We start from the raw sequence: 23,337 nt of genomic DNA on the forward strand, positions 1-23,337 counted from the left end.
TTTTTTTTTCTCTGAGACAGAGTCTCACTCTGTTGCCCGGGCTAGAGTGCTGTGGCATCAGCCTAGCTCACAGCAACCTCAAACTCCTGGGCTCAAGCAATCCTTCTGCCTCAGCCTCCCGAGTAGCTGGGACTACAGGTATGCACCACCATGCCCGGCTAATGTTTTCTATATATTTTTAGTTGTTCAGGTAATTTCTTTCTATTTTTAGTAGAGACGGGGTCTCAATCCTCCCGCCTCAGCCTCCCAGAGTGCTAGGATTACAGGCGTGAGCCACCGCGCCCAGCCTCATCTTCATATCAAGTTTACCTATAAAATGACCCCTTTGTTCATGGCATGGACACTACGACAATGCAACAGTAAGGCTCCACTGATTTCAATTTCCTGAATTATTACAGTTTCCAAATGTGCTATAATACATATCCAGGACATAACTTATTAATTCCTTCTCAGAACTATGTTTTCACATTAGAAAGGTGGAAGAAACTCACTAGGGGGGAAAAATCTTTTTTATGTGAAAGCTTTAAAACCTCTATTGTGTCCAGAATAGGTAGTTTGGTAAGGCTGGCTATTTACAAAATCAGTTAAACTATTCTGACCAATAAGTTTCACGCATTTTAAATGAATACATACTTTCTTTACACCAACTGAAATATATAAGCCTTTAGTCTACTAGCTGTTGAATATGCTTTTGTTAAAAGCCATTATGATCATTGTAACTCCTATTATAAACTTTGTGTGTTTCCACTAGAATTTCCAATAGCCTAAATGGTATTTATGATAAATATTAAAACTCCTTATGAAAGATCAAATAAGAAAATTGCCCATAATTCAAACCCAGGTGTTGAATGACCCTTAAAAGAAGTGAACAGAGTTATTTTCAATCTGCACTGAGCACAATTAAAACATTAGTAAAAGGATTTTTATTCATGTGCTCAGCATACTAAATTCCAAATCAGCCTATGTCTCTTCTTCCCATACTAATTAAAAGACAATTTAGGTTTGCCTTTAGGCTGCAGTGTCTAATCTATACTCCAACAACAGCAACTGAGCTGCTTATCTTTCTGGACTCCGTGTGTATACATATTCTTTGTTCTATACTTTCCCATTTATAATGACTATCATCTCCAAAAAAACAAGGAATTAAAAACAAAAATGAGAATATTCCAAAATTCCATTGTTTAAAAATATGCAGTGTGCTAAATATTATTTTGCATTATTAAAATTTCATCCTATTTAGTGCCATGTGTCCTTTGAAAATATATTAAATATAAAGCAGAGTCATTCTACTTGTCAGTTACTTTTTTTTGAATTCTAGTGGAATAAACATGTATGTGTGCCAACCACCCTCCAATGACAAAGAAGGGAGGCAGTCAAAAGAAGACTATTACTTAAAACTGAATGTATCAGATTTCAGTCATCTAAGGTTAACTGATTTCTATAAAATACTTAAAACTTACAAGAGTTTACTAACTTAGAAGTAATGACTTTGCCATCAGTGACTCTGAAAATTAGTAAACTTTAATGAAAGTTTAGTTTTAATAGCTACCCTAATCTACTCCAAATCAAAAGTATATACCTATATCAAGAATTAATCTTTATGGAGTCTGAACCACAAAGTCAGGGCACATCAAGGCAAGGCTACAAATACCTTTTAAAATCAATCCCTATATTGTGATCTTGGTCTAAAGCTTATCACATCATGTATGCAAATAAAGCTACACAGCTCATCTAACTGAGTACCATATATTCATTTCAAAAATAAAATTTTTAAATGTCAAACTCTAGTATAAAATACTAATACCTAAAGTGATTTTTAAAATTTAATAAATCATTACTTTACCACATATTAGATTTCCAGTTAATCATTTGCTACTATTCAAAAAAAAAAAACAAACCCTCTGGTAATTCTAACTTAAGGGCAAGTTGGCCTCACTCTGAACAGTTTCTGATGAACTATCTGTTAACTATGTCTCCCTTGGGGGCAAAAAACATATGAAAGCCCAACACAGATCTTTAAGACTAAATGCTATTACGGTTAAACAAAATGTTAATTTAATCAGCATTAACCAATTAGCCATGGGAGTACTTATGAAAATATTTAAAATAGAGATACTAAATATCTTGTAGAGAAAAAAATATATAAATGTGAATAATTACTCTCCAAAGGCATCATAAGAAACATCTACTCCAATGCTTCAATTTTGAAGATAAAGAACACAGTGCTTTATTTTATAAATGAATTTTACTAATTTACAAGAAATTTACATGAATAGTCATTTTTTAAATATTATAAATTTGAATTTATGGCATAAATGAAATTTTTAATAATAGAGTTCTAAGTTAAAATCAGAATTAGTAGGTATTCAAAATATTTCTCATAGTAAAAGGTCCCAATACCATGCTAGCTTTACCTTTTAAAAATGATATTTTTATAATATTTTCATGTTTTCTTCTTCTAACAGAGCTTTGTGTTCATATAAATAACTCAGAAATAGGAAATCAATGTGCTTTAATAAATGATATAAATGTACTGAATAAATTATAGCTCAATAAACATAATATGGCATTATGACGTATATCAAATACACTAGAAGATAAAATCAACTTTGACATTAGAATATTATAAACCAACTTTATAACTATAGACTAAATCTGCATTTCCAGTTTCTTTAACATAATTAATAGAATTCTCAGAAAAAGAATATCTAGTATTTCTAGTATTTAAAAACTTACTTGATTTTAGCAATGCAGCAAGTGTGTCTAAAGCAACCCTGTCAACACAACAAGAAAACACAAACAACAACAAAACTAGTAAAATTAATCTACAATAGCAAATTCACACAGTCTTTTCAGATAATTATTCTATTGTCTATTCCCAAATTTGCTTTTGTTACATTTAATTACATTATGATGTTTCTCTTCCTTCAGCTTAAAACTGAATAAGAGGAAGATTAAAATATCAACAGATAAGCACAAAAAAACAAAATTTTTAAGAAAGAAAAAGAAGAAAATTAACAATGTCTAAGTCTTTTTGTCAGAAGTTAGATGAATGAAATCAATTATTATAGCTGTATCTGATCCCGAGAGACTTAACAAAGGATCATACTAAGAATCACAGGCTCTGACTTGCAAAAGAATTAAAAACAAGTTTTAACACAAAATTAAGTTCACCTAACCGCAAAATTTTACAGATAATATAACTTTCTAACTTTAAAGTAGTTCAGTTCTATCAAGCTATAATCTTCCTATTTATGGTCATAACAAATGTAAAATATTTTGGAACTTGGAAGTTTGGGGAGAAGTATAAGCCCTTAACATTTTTCAGCCATGAGACACCAAAGTGAATAATGAGCCTAACTATTAATAATATACAAAAACTCTTACTGCACCTTAGAGGACAAAGAAATAGTACTAAAAATGGAAGGTACATTTTCTTTAAACATAAATTCTCAGTTACACACAGTGAAATCAACTGCTATTAAACAGCTATACAAACACATATAATATCACTGTGGAAAATCTGTAATTCAAATAGCTTTTTTAAAAAATTAGTTACTGAAGAAATGGCTCTTAACTTCAATAACTTTAAAAATGTAAGGTACATACCATGGTACCTCTTAGTAAAAGGTCAACAATTACAAATTAATTTGCATTAAAACGATATATGTTGTCAACTAATCATTTCATTCACCATTAAGCATTTGTTGAATGCCTACTAGATACCCACAGTAGCAAGTTAGAAAACAAACTTATCTCTTCCACAGATAATTTTACAATCTACATTATTTATTAAAAGTATACACCTATGAAAAAAACTAATCAAGAAATTTAAAACAAAAATAAGGCAGTAAAATAAAGGTTGTATACATTAGTGGTAAGGGAGAGGCAGCATGACCAGAGGTCAGTAAAGGTAAAGAGCACATTGATTAGAAGGTTTAAAATGGGTCATAGTTCAGAGTAAATCCAGTAACAATCATCCAGGACTAGGCACACAGTAAGTGCTCAACAAATGCCCAGTAAGAGAAAGTTCTTAATAGTTATACTTTGGTTTATTGAGAAAAAGAAAGTAAATCTTTATAATAACATTTGTAAAATAAAAACAAAGTATATGTCTTTAAATATTATCAATGTAAATATTTATAACATTTATAAAGTAAAAAAAGTATATATTAATATAACACTTTTTAAAATATTGTAAATTCATACCTGTAACTCTCTCAAAACAGTGTAAAATGTTGGTAATGGTGAGTTAAAAGTATTAATAAATGAACAGTAAGTTATATATAAAATTTTTGTTGCACTGAATCATTGTTAAGGAATTTTTCATACTTTTATAGTTATGCAATAAAATGTATAGGAGATTATAAAACTCTCAGAATAAGGATGGCTTTTAAATTGGTCAAAATTAAACAGGGAACTAAATAGATCTTCCAAATGAAACTGTAATTTATAAAAATTAAAATGGAAAAGAAAACTATCTCTGCAAGACTGATAAATGCTAGACATTGTTACAGGTGCTTCATACATGTGTTTTCTAGTTTAATTCTTAAAACAGAATCCTGATCCACAAAATTGGCATGTTTTATGAATACAGAAACTACAGATTTTAGAATATAAATAACATGCCTAGGGCCACATAAAAACTCAATGACTGCCGGGCGCGGTGGCTCAGGCCTGTAATCCTAGCACTCTGGGAGGCCGAGGTGGGTGGATCGCTCAAGGTCAGGAGTTCGAGACCAGCCTGAGCGAGACCCCGTCTCTACTAAAAATAGAAATAAAAATTATCTGGACAACTAAAAATATATATAGAAAAAATTAGCCAGGCATGGTGGCGCATGCCTGTAGTCCCAGCTACTCGGGAGGCTGAGGCAGTAGGATCGCTTAAGCCCAGGAGTTTGAGGTTGCTGTGAGCTAGGCTGACGCCACAGCACTCACTCTAGCCCAGGCAACGAAGTGAGACTCTGTCTCAAAAAAAAAAAAAAAAAAAAACCTCAATGATATGAAAAGTGAATAATAAAAGCCTCTTGTTGAGAATGGAAATTATGAAACCAGAAATGTCAGTCTCCCTTTGAGAAGGCTATCTGAACTTTTATTTCCAGATAAGATGGAGTAACAGGAACCAGATTTACCCTCTCACCTGATAAAACTTTTAAAAAATTAAATAAAATATAAACCCACAGCTAACAGAAATGGGGCACACTGCATGGGGGAAGGACACACTTGTAGCTCTGCCTTGGGTGAGGCAAATGCATTTCACGTAACCAAAATATTTGTACCCCCATAATATCCTCAATTAAAAAAATAAAAATAAAAATAAACAAAATGTAACAACTGTGTAAGATATTGGATATCAGGCAACGAAAGATAGAGATCCATAAGAGATGGAAACAAATGAGGCGGGCCCTACAATTGCCCCAGCTTACTGCACCTTGAGAGAGCTACCCAGCCACAGCACAGGGATATGGAAACTAGACAGAGCCTGGCAGATTCCCTGGCTTGCGCACATGAATTCCCGATTGAGGACATGGAGAGTCCAGGAAGACCAAGTTGGTTACAGTTCACAAGGTGGAGTACCCAAAAAAGAAAGCTATACAGAAAGAGCAGCTCAGAGATTTGCAGAGGCTTCTATTAGAATATTCAACAAAGCAGTGATCCGCACGAGTGTGTGAAGTAACTACCAAGGCTGGGGAAAAGCCATCCAACATGATTGGAGAACAATGTCTAGTACTCGCACAGGGTTGGAACAGTGCCTGTTCCCACCAACCAGACTGGAAACCCTCATAATCCATGGGGTGGAGTACTCAGAAGCATTCTGCCTCAGAAGTGGGAAATAATCTGTCCTAGACTAAACAGTGCTCTAATCCTATCTAACAAATCTGAAAGACTTCAACATATTGGACTATTTCCAAGTAACGTAACTGCATCCCAGAGTAAACCTCAAGAATACTTACAGAAATACAAAAATATCCAGCACCCAACAAGGTGAAATTCACAATGTCTAGCACTCAATCAAAAAATTATCAGGCATGCAAAAAGCAGGGAAATAAGACCCATAATGATGAGGAAAAACAAACCAATGGCAACCAACCTAGAACTGACATAAATGTTAAAAAACATTAAAACAGTTATTACAATTTACTCCATGTGTTCAAATAGCTGGAGGAAAGATTAAGCATGTTACAGAAAGGCACTTTTTTCAAAAGCAACCATTTGATCCAGCCATTCCACTCTTAGGCATCTACTCAACAGAAATAAAAAACATATGGCCATAAAAAGTCTTGTATATAAACATTCACAGTAGCTTTATTTGTAATAGTCAAAAACTAGAAACAACCCAAATGTCTACCAATAGGTGAATGCATAAACAAATCATATACAGCATTTAACTGTGAATACTACTCAACAATTAAAAAGAATAAACTTTTGATACATGCAATAAAAGTGAACCTGAAAATAATCATGATACATGAGAGAAGCCAGACCCCCCCCATAAAAAGAGCACACATATTATGATTCTATTTATTTAAAATTCTTGAACATGCAAACGAATCTATAGTAATGGAAAGTGTAGCCATGACTGCCAGAGCCAAAGTGGGGAACAAGGGAGGAATTACCCAGGGGTACAATAAAGCTTCTAGGGGTGATGGAAACATTCATTATTTTGATCATGGTGATGGTCTCACAGGCTTATATCCAGGACATAATAAATTTTCATGGGCTCTAGGCACTTTTCTGCCTTGATAGGCCCCTTTTTCCATAAAAAAAATATTTAAAATTTTTGTAGTATTTTAGAACTATGTTGGTATAAAGGTGATGTATATTAATATCATAGATTAAAACATTTTCTTGACCTCAAAGTTGATTTTTTTCTTACAATCTTGATAGAAATTAAAACATTTTTATGGGCCCCTAAAATTACTGTAGGTTCTTGGTACCTACTAAACCTAAAGGGTAAAGCATATGTCAATTCTTGTCAAATGGTACATATGGGATACATATAATTTATCACATGTCAACTATACCTCAGAGAAGTATTTTGGAAAATAGAGAGCAATCTAATATAACAGAAATTAAATAAATCATTCTTCCTATGGCATTTTGTTTAAATGCTATATGTTATAAATCTCTTCTATTTAAAAAGTGATAAGAAAGCCAAGACTCCCCAAGACACTAAACAATCTGCTGATTAATCATATTAAGACTCACTGAATTACACGTGTCCTTTATAGTAAGCAGTAGATTCCACTTTGTGTTTCTTACCATTCATTATAAGAAGTCTCTTTGTCAACTGTTTTACTATAGAGACTATCAAGACCCACCTAAACATTTACCTCTATATATAGATAGAAGTCAAAATTTGTGTAAGACTGTGCAAAATACGTAAAGTGAAGACTCAGCTAACATAGGACACAGTGAAAGCTCACACTTTGTACTTACTAGTAAGTATTAATAATACAATTAACTTAATGTTAATCATGTTAATGGGTTGAATTGTGTCCACCAAGAAAATACAGCAAAGTCCTAAATCCCAGTACCTCTAAATATGACCTTATTTGGCAACAGAGTAATTGCAAATGTAATTAGTTAAGATGAGGCCATACTACAATAGGTGGGCCCTTAACACAACACAACTAGTGTCCTTACAAAAAGAGGGAAAAGGGGAGAACGCCATGTGATGATGGCGGCGTACACTGAAATGCTATAGCTACAAGCCTAGAATGCCAAAGATTGCCAGCAAACCACCAGAAGCTAGGAAGAAGCAAGGAAGGATTCTCCCCTACAGGTTTCGGAGGAAGCATGGCCATGCTGACAAGTAGATTTTGGACTTCTAGCCTCCAGAACTGCAAGACGATAAATTTCTATTGTTTTAAAGCCACCAAGTTTGTGGTACTTTGCTATGACAAACCTAAGAAACTAATACAGTATCTTAGATGCAGTTACTTGCAATGAAATCACAGGATTTTCTCGTCTACAGTTAATTCTTTATTCAAAAGTATAAAAATCTTAGAGTATTTCCAGAAAGTTTTTCTCCCTGATGGCAGATGTTTACAACTGTTTGAACCAAATTAAAATGCTCTGGCAGTTTCTAATCATAAAACTATAACATGTTTTTTTCTGTTGATATTGATTCTTCAACACTGGAAAGCAGGGATATGAACTTCTGATGCCAACGCCCACTGCATTTGTTCCATAGTTCCACTAGATCAAAAGAAATTATGAAGTTTGTGCAAAGTCATCTTTATATTTTTACCAAAACATTACTTAAGAGGTATTTAAAAATCTTTAGTACAAAGGAATTTCTGAGATTTTATGACACTTATAAACCAGTATGAGTTTATAAATATTATAAAAGAACTTCAAAATAATTAGATTTATTGAAACTACATAGTTTATGTTAATTGATTAAATTTCTTAGTATCAATAATTTATACTTCCTCATATATTTGGCCAATCTTCATATTTCCCACACAGAATAATACAACCATCAATAACTCAAAAAGCAGTCTGTGGGTTATTCATTTAGGAGCAGTGAAAGAAGTAAAGCTTACGTCTACAGGTACTCATGCAGTTACATCTATTTTAAATTGGGGGAGGGGAATCATCAATCCTGGCAGACCTCCAAACCTCAAGAGGTCATAGTTACAATAACTTCCTGAGTTGCTTCCTTCTGGATTAACGGTTTTAAATCAAAAACCTAAAACTGGCAAGGAAAGGAAATCCTAAAATGAAGCATCACCCTTCAAACATAAATCTCCCTCAGTCCTCCTCCCATTAAATGCAGGGCATTATTTAAGGGAAGAAAGAACTACACTAGAAAACTCTATACGTTTGAGTGGTTTTTAGTTAATTAGAGGGAAGACCCTCAGATTACTAAAAAGGACAAGAGATCAAGATATAGATATTTAGTCAATAAATGGCTTATTCTTTTTAAAGTAAAAAGAAAGCAAAAAATAATTTTTCTTCTTAAAATATAAACAGAAAAAAGAATGAAAAGATAATTTATATAACTGTATTCTTTTCTCAGAAGTTTTAGAGGGGAGAGGCAAAACGGACATCAGCTGCCAGATCATCTCAGAAAGAAGGAAAAGTTTTAGACAAAACAAAACACAGCTCAGGTGTAATTCTGAAGGAAAAGTGCCAGAACCTACCAGAGATTCCATGGGAAGTTGTGGAGCACAACAAGAAGGAGCAAGATTTTGGCAGAGATCAATCCCTGAGGAACTTGGAGTCCCATGGGAAGGGTAGGTGTGGGTTTTGTTTCCCCTCCCCTAACACCTCTGGCAGACTGCAGGCTCCCAATCTTCTGGAGAGTTTTTCTACCCTCACAAGCCCAAAAGCTGCTGCTACCAGTGAACTGGGAGCTTCTTGAGAACAGAGCACTGGGTTGCCACCCTCATCTGGGTTGTGACCCTTCACCACAGACCCAAGCCAAGGTGGTGGGTGTCATACTGCTTCTCCACCCATTGTGTGCCTTTGTCCTCCCCAGAAAGTCCTTCGGTTTACTTGTTACTAGTCCCCACACAAACATTTCCCAACTCTTGCCCAGACTGTGGTAACTACAGGAAGCAGTAGGTCCCAGGGGAAATGTCTCATCCCAGAGTTGGACATTCCAGGTAGGCTGCCTTTTGGGGAGAAGAATAAATAGGTACAGAGTGCCAGCTCTCCTTCATTGAAACTCTCCTCTTCCCCCACCCCTCCACCACCCACTGCTGCCAAGAGGAACAGGTGCCCCAAGGGACAACTGATCCAGGACTCTCAGGAGCAGCTGCTTCCCCTCTGTTGGTGTGCCCACCACACCTAGGTTTCCAAAGAGAGAAGGGCTCATGGCTTTCCTCTTAAAGACCTGCAGAGGACCAAGGGGTGCTCAGACTATGAGCTCCCTGACTGGCAGCCCTCCCCAGTGCTGCTCACAATAGTCCAGGAGGGAAAACAAAACATAAGGTATCATCCAACACATTTCACAGAATAGCATCCCAGACATCAATACTAACACTCAAGGTGAACATCTGAATGCCCCACTTAACATGACTGCCACAAGAGAAAAAAAACTTTTTCCTTGGAGCCACAGTGTTTTATTATGAAAATAGAATAAAAACTAAAATAAACCAATCTTTTCTAATTTAATGAAAAATTTATTATTTTTTAGTTTTCAATGTTTTTTTGATAAAAAATATAAAACCTTGAAAATTAATAATGTGAAAGCATGAAAAACAGTTCATAAGGGTAAAGTGCTTTTCTTGACGTGTCAGGCTTAAGAGTAATTTAAAGGTAAACATAAATAGAAAAATGAAATTGATTGACTTCTACTCATTTAATCATTTTTAGAATTAAATTGTCAATATGAAATATAATAAGAAGAACATCAAAAAGTAAAATTTCTGGCCGGGCGTGGTGGCTCACGCCTGTAATCCTAGCACTCTGGGAGGCCGAGGTGGGTGGATCGCTCGAGGTCAGGAGTTCAAGACCAGTCTGAGCAAGAGCGAGACCCCATCTCTACTAAAAATAGAAAGAAATTATCTGGCCAACTAAAATATATATAGAAAAAATTAGCCGGGCATGGTGGCGCATACCTGTAGTCCCAGCTACTCGGGAGGCTGAGGCAGTAGGATTGCTTAAGCCCAGGAGTTTGAGGTTGCTGTGAGCTAGCCTGACGCCACGGCACTCACTCTAGCCAGGGCAACAAAGTGACACTCTGTCTCAAAAAAAAAAAAAAAAAAAGTAAAATTTCCATGAATGAACTGCAGGGTTTTGCCCAGGTTTTGCTTCATGAGGCCCCAGGCTCAAAACTAGTGTGAGTTAAATACAACTCACATAGCAGTTAATGGGTTAAAAAAAACATAGGCCAAATGGATGAAAAACCACAACCCAACTATTTGTTTTTTCAAGAAATACATCTAAATCATAAGGACTCACACAGACTGAAGGCAATGAGATGGAAAAAATACTTAATTCAAATGGAAACCAAAAGTGAGCAGGTGTATCCATTCTCATATCAGATAAAATTGACATTAAATCAACAATGGTAAAAAAATATATTATCATTATATAATGGTAAAGGGAGCAATTCAAAAAGAGGACATAACAATCCTAAATATATATGAACCTAACACAGGAGTTCCCAGAGCAAATTCTTCTAGATGTAAGCAAAGAAATAAACAGTAGCATCTTAATTGTTGAGAACTTCAACACTCCACTGACAGAACTAAATAGACCATCAAAGCAGAAAATGAATAAAGAAACACTAGACTTAAACAGATCTACAGAACAAATGGACCTAACAGACATTTATAGAACATTCTACCCCCAAACTACTCAATATACATTTTTCTCATAAGCACACAGAATATTTTCCAAGATTGATCATAACTTAGGTCACAAAATTAGTCTCAGCAAATTCAAAAAAATCAAAATCACACCATGTATCTTCTCAGACCACAGCAAAATAAAACCAGAAATCAATTCCGAGAGAAACTCTCAAATCTATACAAAGTCATGGAAATTGAAAAATCTGCTGCTGAATGATCCTTGGGTCAATAATAAAACTAAGATGGAAATCAAAAGATTCCTCAAACCAAATGACAAAGGGGACACAAGCTTCCAAAATCTATGGGATACAGAAAAAGCAGCCCTAAGAGGAAAATTCATAGCCTTAGATGCCTACATCAAAAAGACAGAAAGACCACAAATTAACAACCTAATGTCACATCTCAAGGAACTAGAAAAAGAAGAACAAATCAAACTCAAAGCCAGCAGAAGAAAAGAAATAACAAAGCTCAGAACAAAACTAAACAAAATAAAAACCAAAAAAATAAAGGATCAATGAAACAAAAAGTTGATTCTCTGAAAAGATAAACAACATTGATAGAGTACTAGGCAAATTAACCAGAAATAGAAGAGAAAGGACTCAAATAACCTCACTCAGAAATGAAAAAGGAGACATTTCTGATGCCACAGAAATACAACATAATATCTGCAAATCCTATGAAAATGTCTACACAAACAAGCTAGAAAACCTAGAGGAAATGGATAAATTCTTACAACACACAACTGGCCAACCCTTAACCAATAAATAGAAATCCTGAATAAACCAATAGGTGAGCAGCAAGACTGCAGCAGTAATAAAAAAATCTCCCAACAAAAAAAAGGTCCAGACCAGATGGATTTACAGCAAAACTCTAACAGACCTACAAAGAAGAACTGGTACCTATCCTACAGAAACTATTTCATAATACAGAGGAGGAGGGAATCCTTCCTAACTCATTCTATGAAGCCAGTATCACCCTTTTATCAAAGTCAGGAAAGGACACAACAAAAAAAGAAAACTACAGACCAATATCCCTTATGAATATAGATGCATAAATCCTCAATAAAATACCAGCAAACAGAATTCAACAGCACATCAAAAAGATAATCCACCATGATCAAGTAGGTTTCATCCCAGGGATGCGAGGATGGTTTGACATACACAAATCAATAAACGTGAATCACCACATAAAGAGGAACAAAAACAAAGATCATATGATCACCTTAATACATGCAGAAAAAGCATTCGATAAAATCCAACACCCTTTCATGATAAAAACCCTCAACAAACAAGGCATAGAAGGAACATATCTCAAAATTATAAGAGACATATATGACAAACCAACAGCCAACATCATCCTAAATGGGGAAAAGTTGAAAGCATTTCCCCTAATAACTGGAACAAGTATGCCCACTGTCACCACTTCTATTAAATTGAGTATTGGAAGTCCTAGCCAAAGCAATCAGTTAAGAGAAAGAAATAAAGGGCATCCAAATTGGGAAAGAGGAGGTCAAACTATCCCTGTTGGCTGACAAGATGATAGCATCCTAGAAAACTCTCAAGATGTCACCGAGACTGCTGGATTAATAAATGAATTCAGCAAAGTGTCAGGTTACAAAATCAATGTTGACAAATTAGTAGCACTTCTATATATAAATTAACAGTCAAGTGGAGAGTCAAATTAAGAACTCAATACCATTCACAATAGTGACAAAGAAAATAAAATATCCAGGAATATATTTAACCAAGAAGGTGAAAGATTCCTACAAGGAGAACTACAAAACACTGATGAAAGAAATCACAGATGACACAGACAAGTGGAAAAACATCCCCTGCTCATGGATTGGTATGATCAACATTGTTAAAATGTCTATACTGTCCAGAGTGATTTACAGACTCATCGTAACCCCCATCAAAATACCAGAGTCATATTTCACAGATCTAGAAAAATAATTCTATGCTTCATTAGAAACCAAAAAAGAGCCCAAATAACCAAAGCAATCTTAACTGAAAAAAAAAAAAAGAAAAGAAAAAGAAAAAATCTGGAGGCAACACATTACCTGACTTTAAACTGTACTACAAGGCTATAGTTACCAAAACAGCATGGTACAGGTATAAAAGTAGAGACCAATGAAACAGAATAGAGAACCCAGAAATAAAACCACCTACTACATCCAACTGATCTTCAAAAAAGCAGACAATAACATACACTGGGGAAAAGAAGCCTTATTCAATAAATGATGCTGGGAAAACTGGATGGCCACATGCAGAAGAATGCAACAGGACCCCTATCTCTCACCATATACAATAATTAATTTAATTAAATACAGACTTAAATGTAAGGCATGAAACCATAAAAATTCTAGAAGAAAATGTAGAAAAAACTCTTCTAGACATTGGCCTAGGCAAAGAATTTATGGCTAAGATTCAAAAGGCAAATACAGCAACAACAGAAATAAATAAATGGAACTTAATTTAAAAAGTTTCTGCACAGAAATGGAAATAATCAACAGAGTGAATAGACAGCCTCCAGAATGGGAGAAAATATTCATAAACCATACATCCAACAAAGGACTTGATATCCAGAATCTACAAAGAACTCAAACAAATCAGCAAGAAAAAAGCGAACGACCTCATCAAACAGTGGACAAAAGACATGAACGGAAGAAACATAAGAAAAAAATGCTCAACATCACTAATTATCAGGGAAATGCAAAATAAAACTATAATGAGATACCCTATCAGAATAGCCATAATTAAAAAGTCAAAAAACAATAGATGCTGGTATGGATGAAGAAAGAAAGAAACACTTATACGCTGTTGGTGGGACTACAAATTAGTACAACCTCTATGGAAAAAGGTACGGAGATTCCTCAAAGAAATAAATGTAGACCTACCATATGATTCACAATTTCCCTACTGAGTATCTACCAAAAGGAAAAGAAGTCTTTTTATCAAAAAGCACCTGCACTCAAATGTTTACTGCAGCACAACTGACAACTGCAAAGATGTGGAATCAACCTAAGTGCCCATCAATTCACGACTGGATAAAGAAAATGTGGTATAGAATACCATGGAGAATTTACTCAGTTATAAAAAGAAATGAAATAATGTTGTTTGTAGCAACTTAGATGGAACTTAAAACCATTAGCCTAAGTGAAGTATCTCAGGAAAGTAAACACCATACACCAAACACCCTATGTTCTCAATAGTAAGTGGGAGCTAACAGATGGGTATAATGGGCACAAGGCGATATAAAGCACATGAGAACCAAGCAGGGGAGAGGGTGGAAGGGGATATGCAGGATTAAAAACGTACCTAAATCAGTACAATGAACACTACTCTGGTAAAGGGGACACCAAAAGCCCTGTCTTAAGCATTATACAAGGTAATTATGTAACAAAAACACTTGTACCCCCTTAATTAATATTTGGAAATAATAAATAAATAAAAACAAGTTTTAGATCCACTGATTTCTACATGGTTGTGGATATAACCCATGTGGTATATTACAGTAAAACTTTTGACATGTTCCATTTCTCCTAGGAATATTTTATATTAGATTTGTAACTTGGTTACAGTAGAGTAATACATATCTTAAGTAGGCAATCATGGCCATTACATAAAAGATAAAATACTGTGCATATTAAGGGGAGAAATTATACATAAATTAAAAATAAGCATATACTTTTAGTATTAGCTAGTACTCATTCATACTCACATTACTACATTACTTACCTAAACTATCTTACAATAATATAGGCATTGTGCCAAACAGGAATTAGCTCATTAAATCCCCACAATAACCTTATAATGGATGTGTTAATATTATTACCATTTTACAAACAGGAAACTGGTACATAATAGGTTGAATAACTTATTTCGTATCACAGAGCAAGTAAGTAACTGAGCTAACATGCAAATCCAGGTCTGTCTACCTCCGGCGCCCACTCTAAACCACTATACCATACCAATTCTGGAAATTGGTTCTACTGATTGTGATACAAACGTTTTTCATTTGCTTTGTTACATTTCATCAGATGCTCTAGGATTGTGTGTAATCTTTGCATAAGGAAATATGTTGAGTCATCCACTAAATTATATTTAGTAAATAATTATATGTGCAAGTAAGCTCCCAAAGTATTTAAAAATATTTTGACCTTTATTAAGAAAGGGTAAAAAAACTAGAAATGCTCTGAGTCCTATCTATTTAAGAGTAAAACTTAATCAAATAATTCATGTGGACAAATTCTTTATAAAAGACTCATAGCTAATAAATACAGAAAAATAAAAAGGTAGAGAAGTCATTATTTTGTAACCCCTAACAGATATAAGCAATGTCATGAATGACTGCTAAGTCATTAAGTGAAAAGTGGATGGGAACATTTCTGATGGGCAGATCACCTCAAATCAATCATCTTAAGTGATTTAAAACAAAGTACCTGGCACTACCTATGAAATGTTTTTGACAAAAAAAAAAAAAATTCGAATCTAATCAAGCCACTAGCTCTATTGGTCTACAGAAAATGTGAGGGATAAACCTATATGGTAAATGACCCCAGGATAAAAATCCAGAATGTAGGACAATCTAAAAGACGTTATCACCCAGGTCCTTCAACAAATAGAACAAAAAAATAAGGTGACTTTTACTCATTTTAAAAGATTATCAAACACAGCCATCAAATAGAATGTATAAACTTTATTTGGACCCTGATTTGAATAAGACAATTATGAAAAAGGCATTTCTTAGATAATCAGAAAATATCGAATATTATGAAATTATTATGAATATTGTTGGGCACAGAAATAATATGTGGTAACACTAAATGAAAAAAGGTCTGTATTTGATAGTGATCATACTAAAGAATTTACAGATCAAATGTAATGGCTGATACCTGCTTTAAAATACTCCAGGAAGAACTAAGAACAGAGAAAAGAAAGATGAAATAAAAATGACAAAATTTTGATTGTTGTTGAAATTGGGTGACAAGTACATCACAGTTCATTATACTGTTCTCTCTACTTTTGTGTAGGTTTGGAAATGTCCTAAATATAATGAGGAATAATGTGTGTATCTTGTTTGGATTCTGATTCAAACAAACCAGCTGTAAAAGAGCAATTTTGAGATGACTGGAGAAAACTGAACCCAGATGAGATTTCAGATTAAGAAATTAATACTTTTGTTGGATATGATTATAGTATTGTGAGGTTTTTTTAAGTCCTTATTTAGTAGAGTTATATACTGAAATATTTAGGAAAGAAATGATAACAGTCAAAGAAAATTGACTATTTCTGAGATTTCTGAAAAGTACCCTAGAAAAACAAACAAAAGTGTGGAGGAGAAATAAATGAAGCAAAAATGGCAGAATTAATTCAGTTAGTTTTATATAATATAGTATGAGTTCCGTTTCATGTGTGTTTGAAAAATTCCACAATAAAAAATTTTTTTGAAAACAACCTATAAAATGGCTTAACAAAATACTAAATATAACCAAGTAACTGGAAACCATTTTCATTTTCTGAGGTTGAAAGGCCTGTGAACAAATGAAAACATACACACACATACACACACACACACACACACACACACCCCTCAAGATGAGAGAAAAAAAGAATGACATAATTTTGACAAAATTTAATATAAATTTAGTATAAATTTAAGATATGTTCAGGTAATTGTGAGAATGAAGGAGGCAGTCATTAGAAGATTACGAATTGAGTGGGGAATATAGTAGGCACTCAATAAATGTTACTGAATGAAGATCATCTATTTTCCTCTTATAGTATCTAGTGATGTTCAAGGTCTAAATTCCTATAAACACTATATTTAATGAATTTAAAATTATTTAATTTTGATATGTTTTTGAAGATTAAACTTTATGCTAAAGAAAATCTTTATCATGATAAAAAATCACTATTTAGGAACTAAGAAAGAACTCCATATACAATTTAATTCAAGCTGCTCACCCTAAATATCAAGACAAACGGGCCCAGAGTAAATAAAGCACATATATCTATTCATAGTCAAAACATTTACTCACTTCATAAGACTTGAATTCTTCTTACTAAAGGGTCCGATGATTTTAAACATCAGCTCCACAACTCCATTTTTCCCTAAGGATACTGAATTCACAGCTGGGAGGGCGAGAAAAAGATGCAAAATGATTTTACAACTTCAATAACTAAAAATGTGTACATTTAGTGATACAAAGCCAAAAACATATACAATTTGTTTAGTAAATGTGAACTCAAATCACTCTGAAAGTCCACCTTATCTCAACACTTAAAGAGATTTTTTTGCTTTGTTTTTTATTAGAAGTAAAGGAAAATTCTGAAACAAGTTATGTGCAAAAAAATGCTATCATAAAAAATACTTCCATTGCTCCATTTGTTTCTTCAATAAATATCAGGTTATGAGGATTTAGAGACAAATAGTCTCTGCTCTCAGAGAACATAGTATAGAGAGAATGACAGAAACAATAAACAAATAATTACTAAATTACTTTCCAAATAGATTAAGAATTGTAGACTATTTGAGTTACACCACTGAGAAGTTCCTAATTCAGAGTGAAACAGAGGCATTTCTGGAGAAAATGATGCCTAGGTTCACACTTTAAAAATGAGTATGAGTTAGCTAGGATGGGAGTTGGAATAAAGGGGTAGATGTTGTTCTGGAATAGTTCTGAAGACTGGCATAACATAGACAATAGAACGAAGACAACAGCAAGGGTGCAAGTAGTTCCATATTGTTAAAACACATAGTATCAAAAAGAGACATATAAATACGAAGATGAGGTGGGAAAAAGAGATAAGAAACAAATTATGAAGGGCTCTAGAAGTTGTTAATTCTTCCAGCTATAAGGAATTGCCCAAAAGGAACAATAAAGCAGATCTGCAACTTTAATAAACAGGTCAGAACTCACAGCACTCTGGGGAAGATGGTTTTGAGAGACACATTAGGAGGCTGTGGTCTAATGGCTGTGAGAGGTAATGAGGACCTTAATTAAAGCAACTGTAGTAGGGAAAAAGAGAGAACAATTTTAGTATTTCACATGGAAAATGCAAACAATTACCTAACCAGGAAACTATGCCTAACATTTTCAATTCTGAACAAATATAATTTTTAAAAAATTATAGAATGCTGGGTGCAGTGGCTCTCACACCGGTAATCCCAGCACTTTAGGAGGCCAAGGAGGGAGGACCACTTGAGCTGAGGAATTTGAAGCCAGCCTGGGCAACATAGCAAGATCCTGTCTCTACAAAAAAATTAAAAATTAGCTGGACATTGTGGTGCACACTGTAGTCCCAGCTACTCGGGAGGCTGAGGCAGGATGATCACTTGAGTGGAAGAGTTTGAGGTTGCAGTGAGCTATGACTGAGCTACTGCAATCCAGCCTGGGCAGCAGGGCAAGACCCTGTATCTTTAAAAAAAAAAAAAAAAAAAATGTAGAGCCAAACGTGGTAACAGGTCCCTGTAGTGCCAGCTACTCAGGATGCTGAGGTAGGAGGATGGCTCAAGGTAAGGAGTTTGAGGCTGTAGAGTATTATGTATGATCAAGCCAGTGAATAGTCACTGAACTCTAGCCAACACAGTGATACTCCATCTCTAAAAAATATTTTTAGTAAAAATTTTTTAAATTACAGATAAGCCATTTTCTAGCCTTCTAAGGCTAGAAATTCAATAAAATATTACCAAAAATGTAGCTCCTAATGTTTTGTAGAATGATCTTAATTTCCTCTGTATCTGTTTATTGCTCCATTATCCCTTCTGATTTTATTAATATCAATATCTGTGCCATCTTCCTTGTTCTTTGATTAGAGTATTTGGTGGCTTACCTGTTTTATTTTTAATTCAATACAGTTTTTTTGCCTCATTTTTATTGATACATAATAATTATACATATTCACGGAGTACATGTTATATTTTCATACAAACATACAACATATAATGATCAAATCAGAGTAACTGGGACATGATTCACCTGAAACATTTATCATTGCTTTATGTTGGGAGCATTTGAAAACTTCTAGCTATTCTGAAATATAATAAATTATTGTTAACTATAGGTGCCCTACTGCACTATTAAACACTAGAACTTTTTCCTTCTATTAACAGAATTACCCCTTCACCAACACCTCTTCATTACCCCTTCCCACCACCCTTACCAATCTCTAGGAGCCACCATTGTATTCACTACCTCCTTGAGATCAATTTTTTTTAGGTCCCATATATGAGTGTGAAAATGCAATATTTGCCTTTCTGTGCCTGGTTTATTTCACTTAAAATAATGTCCTCCAGATCTATCCATGTTTCTGCAAATGACAAAATTTCCTTCTTTTTCATGGCTAAAATAATATGCCATTGTGTACATACACCACATCTTTTTTATCCATTTGTCCCTTGATGAACACTTAACCTGATTTCACATTTTAGCCATCGTGAATAATACTGCAATAAACACTGAAGTGCAACGTGCGTTTGCAAGACTGAGGATGTACCTTCACAATAAAAATAAAACTAGAAGTGTCAAAGTGAAATGTCAGAGATAATCAACTGTCAAACTTAGTATTTAAGGAAATTGGACATTTCATACTTAGTAACCTAATAGAAAAATAGTTGATTTAAAAAATAAAACTTCTTCCAAGACAACACTCAACCACGTCACACAAACAACGCTGCTCAAACTACAGCAGCTGAACTTGGAAACTCTCTGTCATCAACCATATTCACCAGACCTTGCACCAACTGACTACCACTTCTTCCAGGCTTTGGACCTCAAGGAAACATATTCAATTCTATGGAAATAGCTATGGAAAATAACTTTTGTGATTTCATCACCACTGACTCTCCAGGTTTCTTAGCTGCTGGTATAAACAAGCTACCTTTAAGATAGGAAAGCTGTGTTGATAGCTTAGGCGCATACTTTCATTAACTGTACTGCTTCTTGTTTGAGATATAATAAACAACACTTTTGATTCAAAATTGGACATTTCCTATCTAGTGACCTAGTATTTTCTAATGCATATTTTTCATTTTTTCCTTACTAGCTCATTTATCTACATTCCTTCTGTTTATTTCTCTGTTTTTAACTTCTTTGGGTAGATATCAAATTCATTCATTTCCTTATTTTTTTAATTATGAAAGTGTTGATTATGTAAGTGTTCAGAGCTACTTTCCTCTGAGCACACTTTTAACTATACCGTTGAGGTATAGATATACACACACACAGCCATACACACATAAATGTATGTATACACACACATAAACACATACTTGATCATTATTTTACAATGACACTCTGCAATAACATATATTCTACAATACAATTTTAGGTTCTTTCATTAACCACTCCAATTTCACAGTCAGAACCTCATGGAGTGGGACTTAATGTTGGTAACTGAGAGTGTATGTTTTGGGAGACATTTTACCTCAGTCTCTCTCTCTGTGATCCCTCTTCTCCCCAGCTTCCTCAGAGACTCCTGTACTACGTATTTGCTTTTCTGCTACTTTCCTACTGATTGCTAAAGATAATTATTAATAGCTCCACGTGACTATGCTACTGCGTGTCTGCCTTCTCAGCTTTCCTCTCACCTGTGAAAATCTACAGAGGTACAGCAGTTTTTCCAGCCACCATTACCCTCATAGTCTTTCACATCCTTTCCACAGGCTGCCTATGCATCCCCCTCACTCCAGTTCTTTACAAATTGGGGGAATTTGTGAGAATTCTCAAGATCGTGTCAACTTACATTTTATTCCACATCACTTTTGTTGTGGTTATAGTTAGGAGTTACAATGATCCACATTAAATCTTCTCTCTCCTTTTCCACAAATATTAGAGGTTTACAGAATTAAGATACTTTAAAATTTTCATTTTATGTAACTTTACAACACTGAGTTAACTAAAAGCCACTCAAATACTCACAGTTAGCAGAATATACTCGTAAAAGCTGAAGACAAGGTAGAACCAACCGGTGATTCTGCAAATTCTGTTTGACCAAATTCAGGGTTATATTCAGAGTCCCATTAATTCTTGCCTTCACTCCAAATTTTTTATCTGTTTAAAAAAAAAGAAAGAAAAACAATTTATTCACATATAACTTTGAATGAAATGAAGATATCACAAAGCAATGATACTTTAAGTTTATAAGATGGGTCAGGCATGGTGGCTCACACCTATAATCCTAGCACTCTGGGAGGCCGAGGTGGGAGGATTGCTTGAGCTCAGGAGATGGAGACCAGTCTGAGCCCTGAGCAAGAGCGAGACCTCATCTCTACTTAAAATAGAAAAAATTAGCCAGGTGTGGTGGCACATGCCTATAGTCCCAGCTACTCAGGAGGCTGAGGCAGGAAGATCACTTGGGCCCAGGAGTTTGAGGCTGTAGTGAGCTAGGCTGACGCTATGGCACTCTAGCCCGGGTGACAGAGCAAGACTCTGTCTCAAAAATAATAATAATAATTATAATTATATGAACTGATATTATGAAATACAAAGCTGACCCAAAATAATTATAATCATTTCATATGATTTTCAAAATATCCCTTATACTTTTGAAACATGATTTGAAAGAACGTACTAAGGGACCGGTAGGAGGATAGGACAGGAGAAGGTGGTTAGAGTATCCCAACATTTAGACTGTCATAAAAGGAAGGACTTACCCAATCCACTAGACATACAAGTCTGTCTAGTTCAACATATTTCCCAGAAACACCATCACATAGGTAAGGGTAACAGTAAAGAATCTAAATGTCAGACGGGCACAGTGGCTCACGCCCATAATCTCAGAACTTTGGGAAGCCAAGGCGGGAGTATCACTTGAGGCCAAGGAGGTGGAGACCAGTCTAAGCAACATAGAGACCCTGACTTTACAAAAAATAAAATATTAGCCAAGCATGGTGGCACATGCCTGTAGTTCTAGCTACTCAGGAGGCTGAAGCAGGAGGATCACTTCAGCTCAGGAGTTTGAGCTACACTCTAACCTGGGCAACAGAGCAAGACTAGTGTCAAAAAAAAAAAAAAAAGAATCTAAATGTCCATTATCAATATTACTTACTTAATATATGAACCATATTCTTTTCTGACTTATAAAAGAATATAAATTAATGACAAATGGGCAGCCTATGTAGAAAATAATCTGGCAAATATTTTCAAATAAATTTCTAAAGGGATATAATTCTTAACATAGAAAAGGAAGAGAAGAAGAGTTCTTGATTTTTATTCTCACAAAGAGATTAAAACAGAAAAAATTTAAATGAGGACTTAAGAATGTTAAGATTTAAACAAAGAAAGTAATAAGCAGGACCAGCAAACAGAGAGAATTTTAAGTCAAAAGAACAAAATATTCCTGAAGGAAAATTACTCTCATCTCACAAGAAAAAAAAGATAGAAAATCACTCAAGAAACTACTGTACAATATCCCTGAATGACATAAAAATGGAAAACTAGGGCAAATAGTAATGGAAATAGCACAAATTTAAAAGAATATACAGGAGAAAATAAAATAAAGATGACATACCTTAAAAGGTATATTAAAAATATAAATAGGCTGGGCGCGGTGGCTCACGCCTGTAATCCTAGCACTCTGGGAGGCCGAGGTGGGAGGACCGCTCAAGGTCAGGAGTTCAAGACCAGCCTCAGCAAGAGTGAGACCCCCATCTCTACTAAAAATAGAAAGAAATTATCTGGCCAACTAAAAATATATATAGAAAAAATTAGCCAGGCATGGTGGCGCATGCCTGTAGTCCCAGCTACTCGGGAGGCTGAGACAGTAGGATCACTTCAGCCCAGGAGTTTGAGGTTGCTGTGAGCTAGGCTGATGCCACAGCACTCTAGCACAGGCAACAGAGTGAGACTCTGTCTCAAAATATATATATATATATATATATATATATATATATATATATATATATATACACACATATATATACACACACCAATATCTTAATTTCGAAGAAAGATAACATGGTTCTAATTAGAAGAGGAAGAATGAGATAACAATATTGATCAATAAATAAGGTTTTCTTACTTTAC

The 23,337-nt window shown here is 34.6% G+C and overlaps 1 protein-coding gene across 3 annotated transcripts in view; it reads right to left on the reverse strand.

Annotated features, from left to right (window-relative positions):
• AGTPBP1 (ATP/GTP binding carboxypeptidase 1) overlaps positions 1 to 23,337 on the reverse strand; it is a 169,247-nt gene that overhangs the window by 97,315 nt on the left and 48,595 nt on the right. For all 3 annotated transcript variants that reach the window (XM_045562705.1, XM_045562707.1, XM_045562706.1), the window contains exons 7-9: positions 21,232 to 21,363; positions 17,350 to 17,443; positions 2,737 to 2,774 (exon numbers count right to left, since the gene is read on the reverse strand). In XM_045562705.1, coding sequence (XP_045418661.1) covers positions 2,737 to 2,774; positions 17,350 to 17,443; positions 21,232 to 21,363 — 264 coding nt within the window. The remainder of the gene's footprint in view (positions 1 to 2,736; positions 2,775 to 17,349; positions 17,444 to 21,231; positions 21,364 to 23,337) is intronic.

This window comes from Lemur catta, chromosome 10 (assembly GCF_020740605.2).
Source record: "Lemur catta isolate mLemCat1 chromosome 10, mLemCat1.pri, whole genome shotgun sequence".
Classification (NCBI taxonomy): Eukaryota; Metazoa; Chordata; class Mammalia; order Primates; family Lemuridae; genus Lemur; species Lemur catta.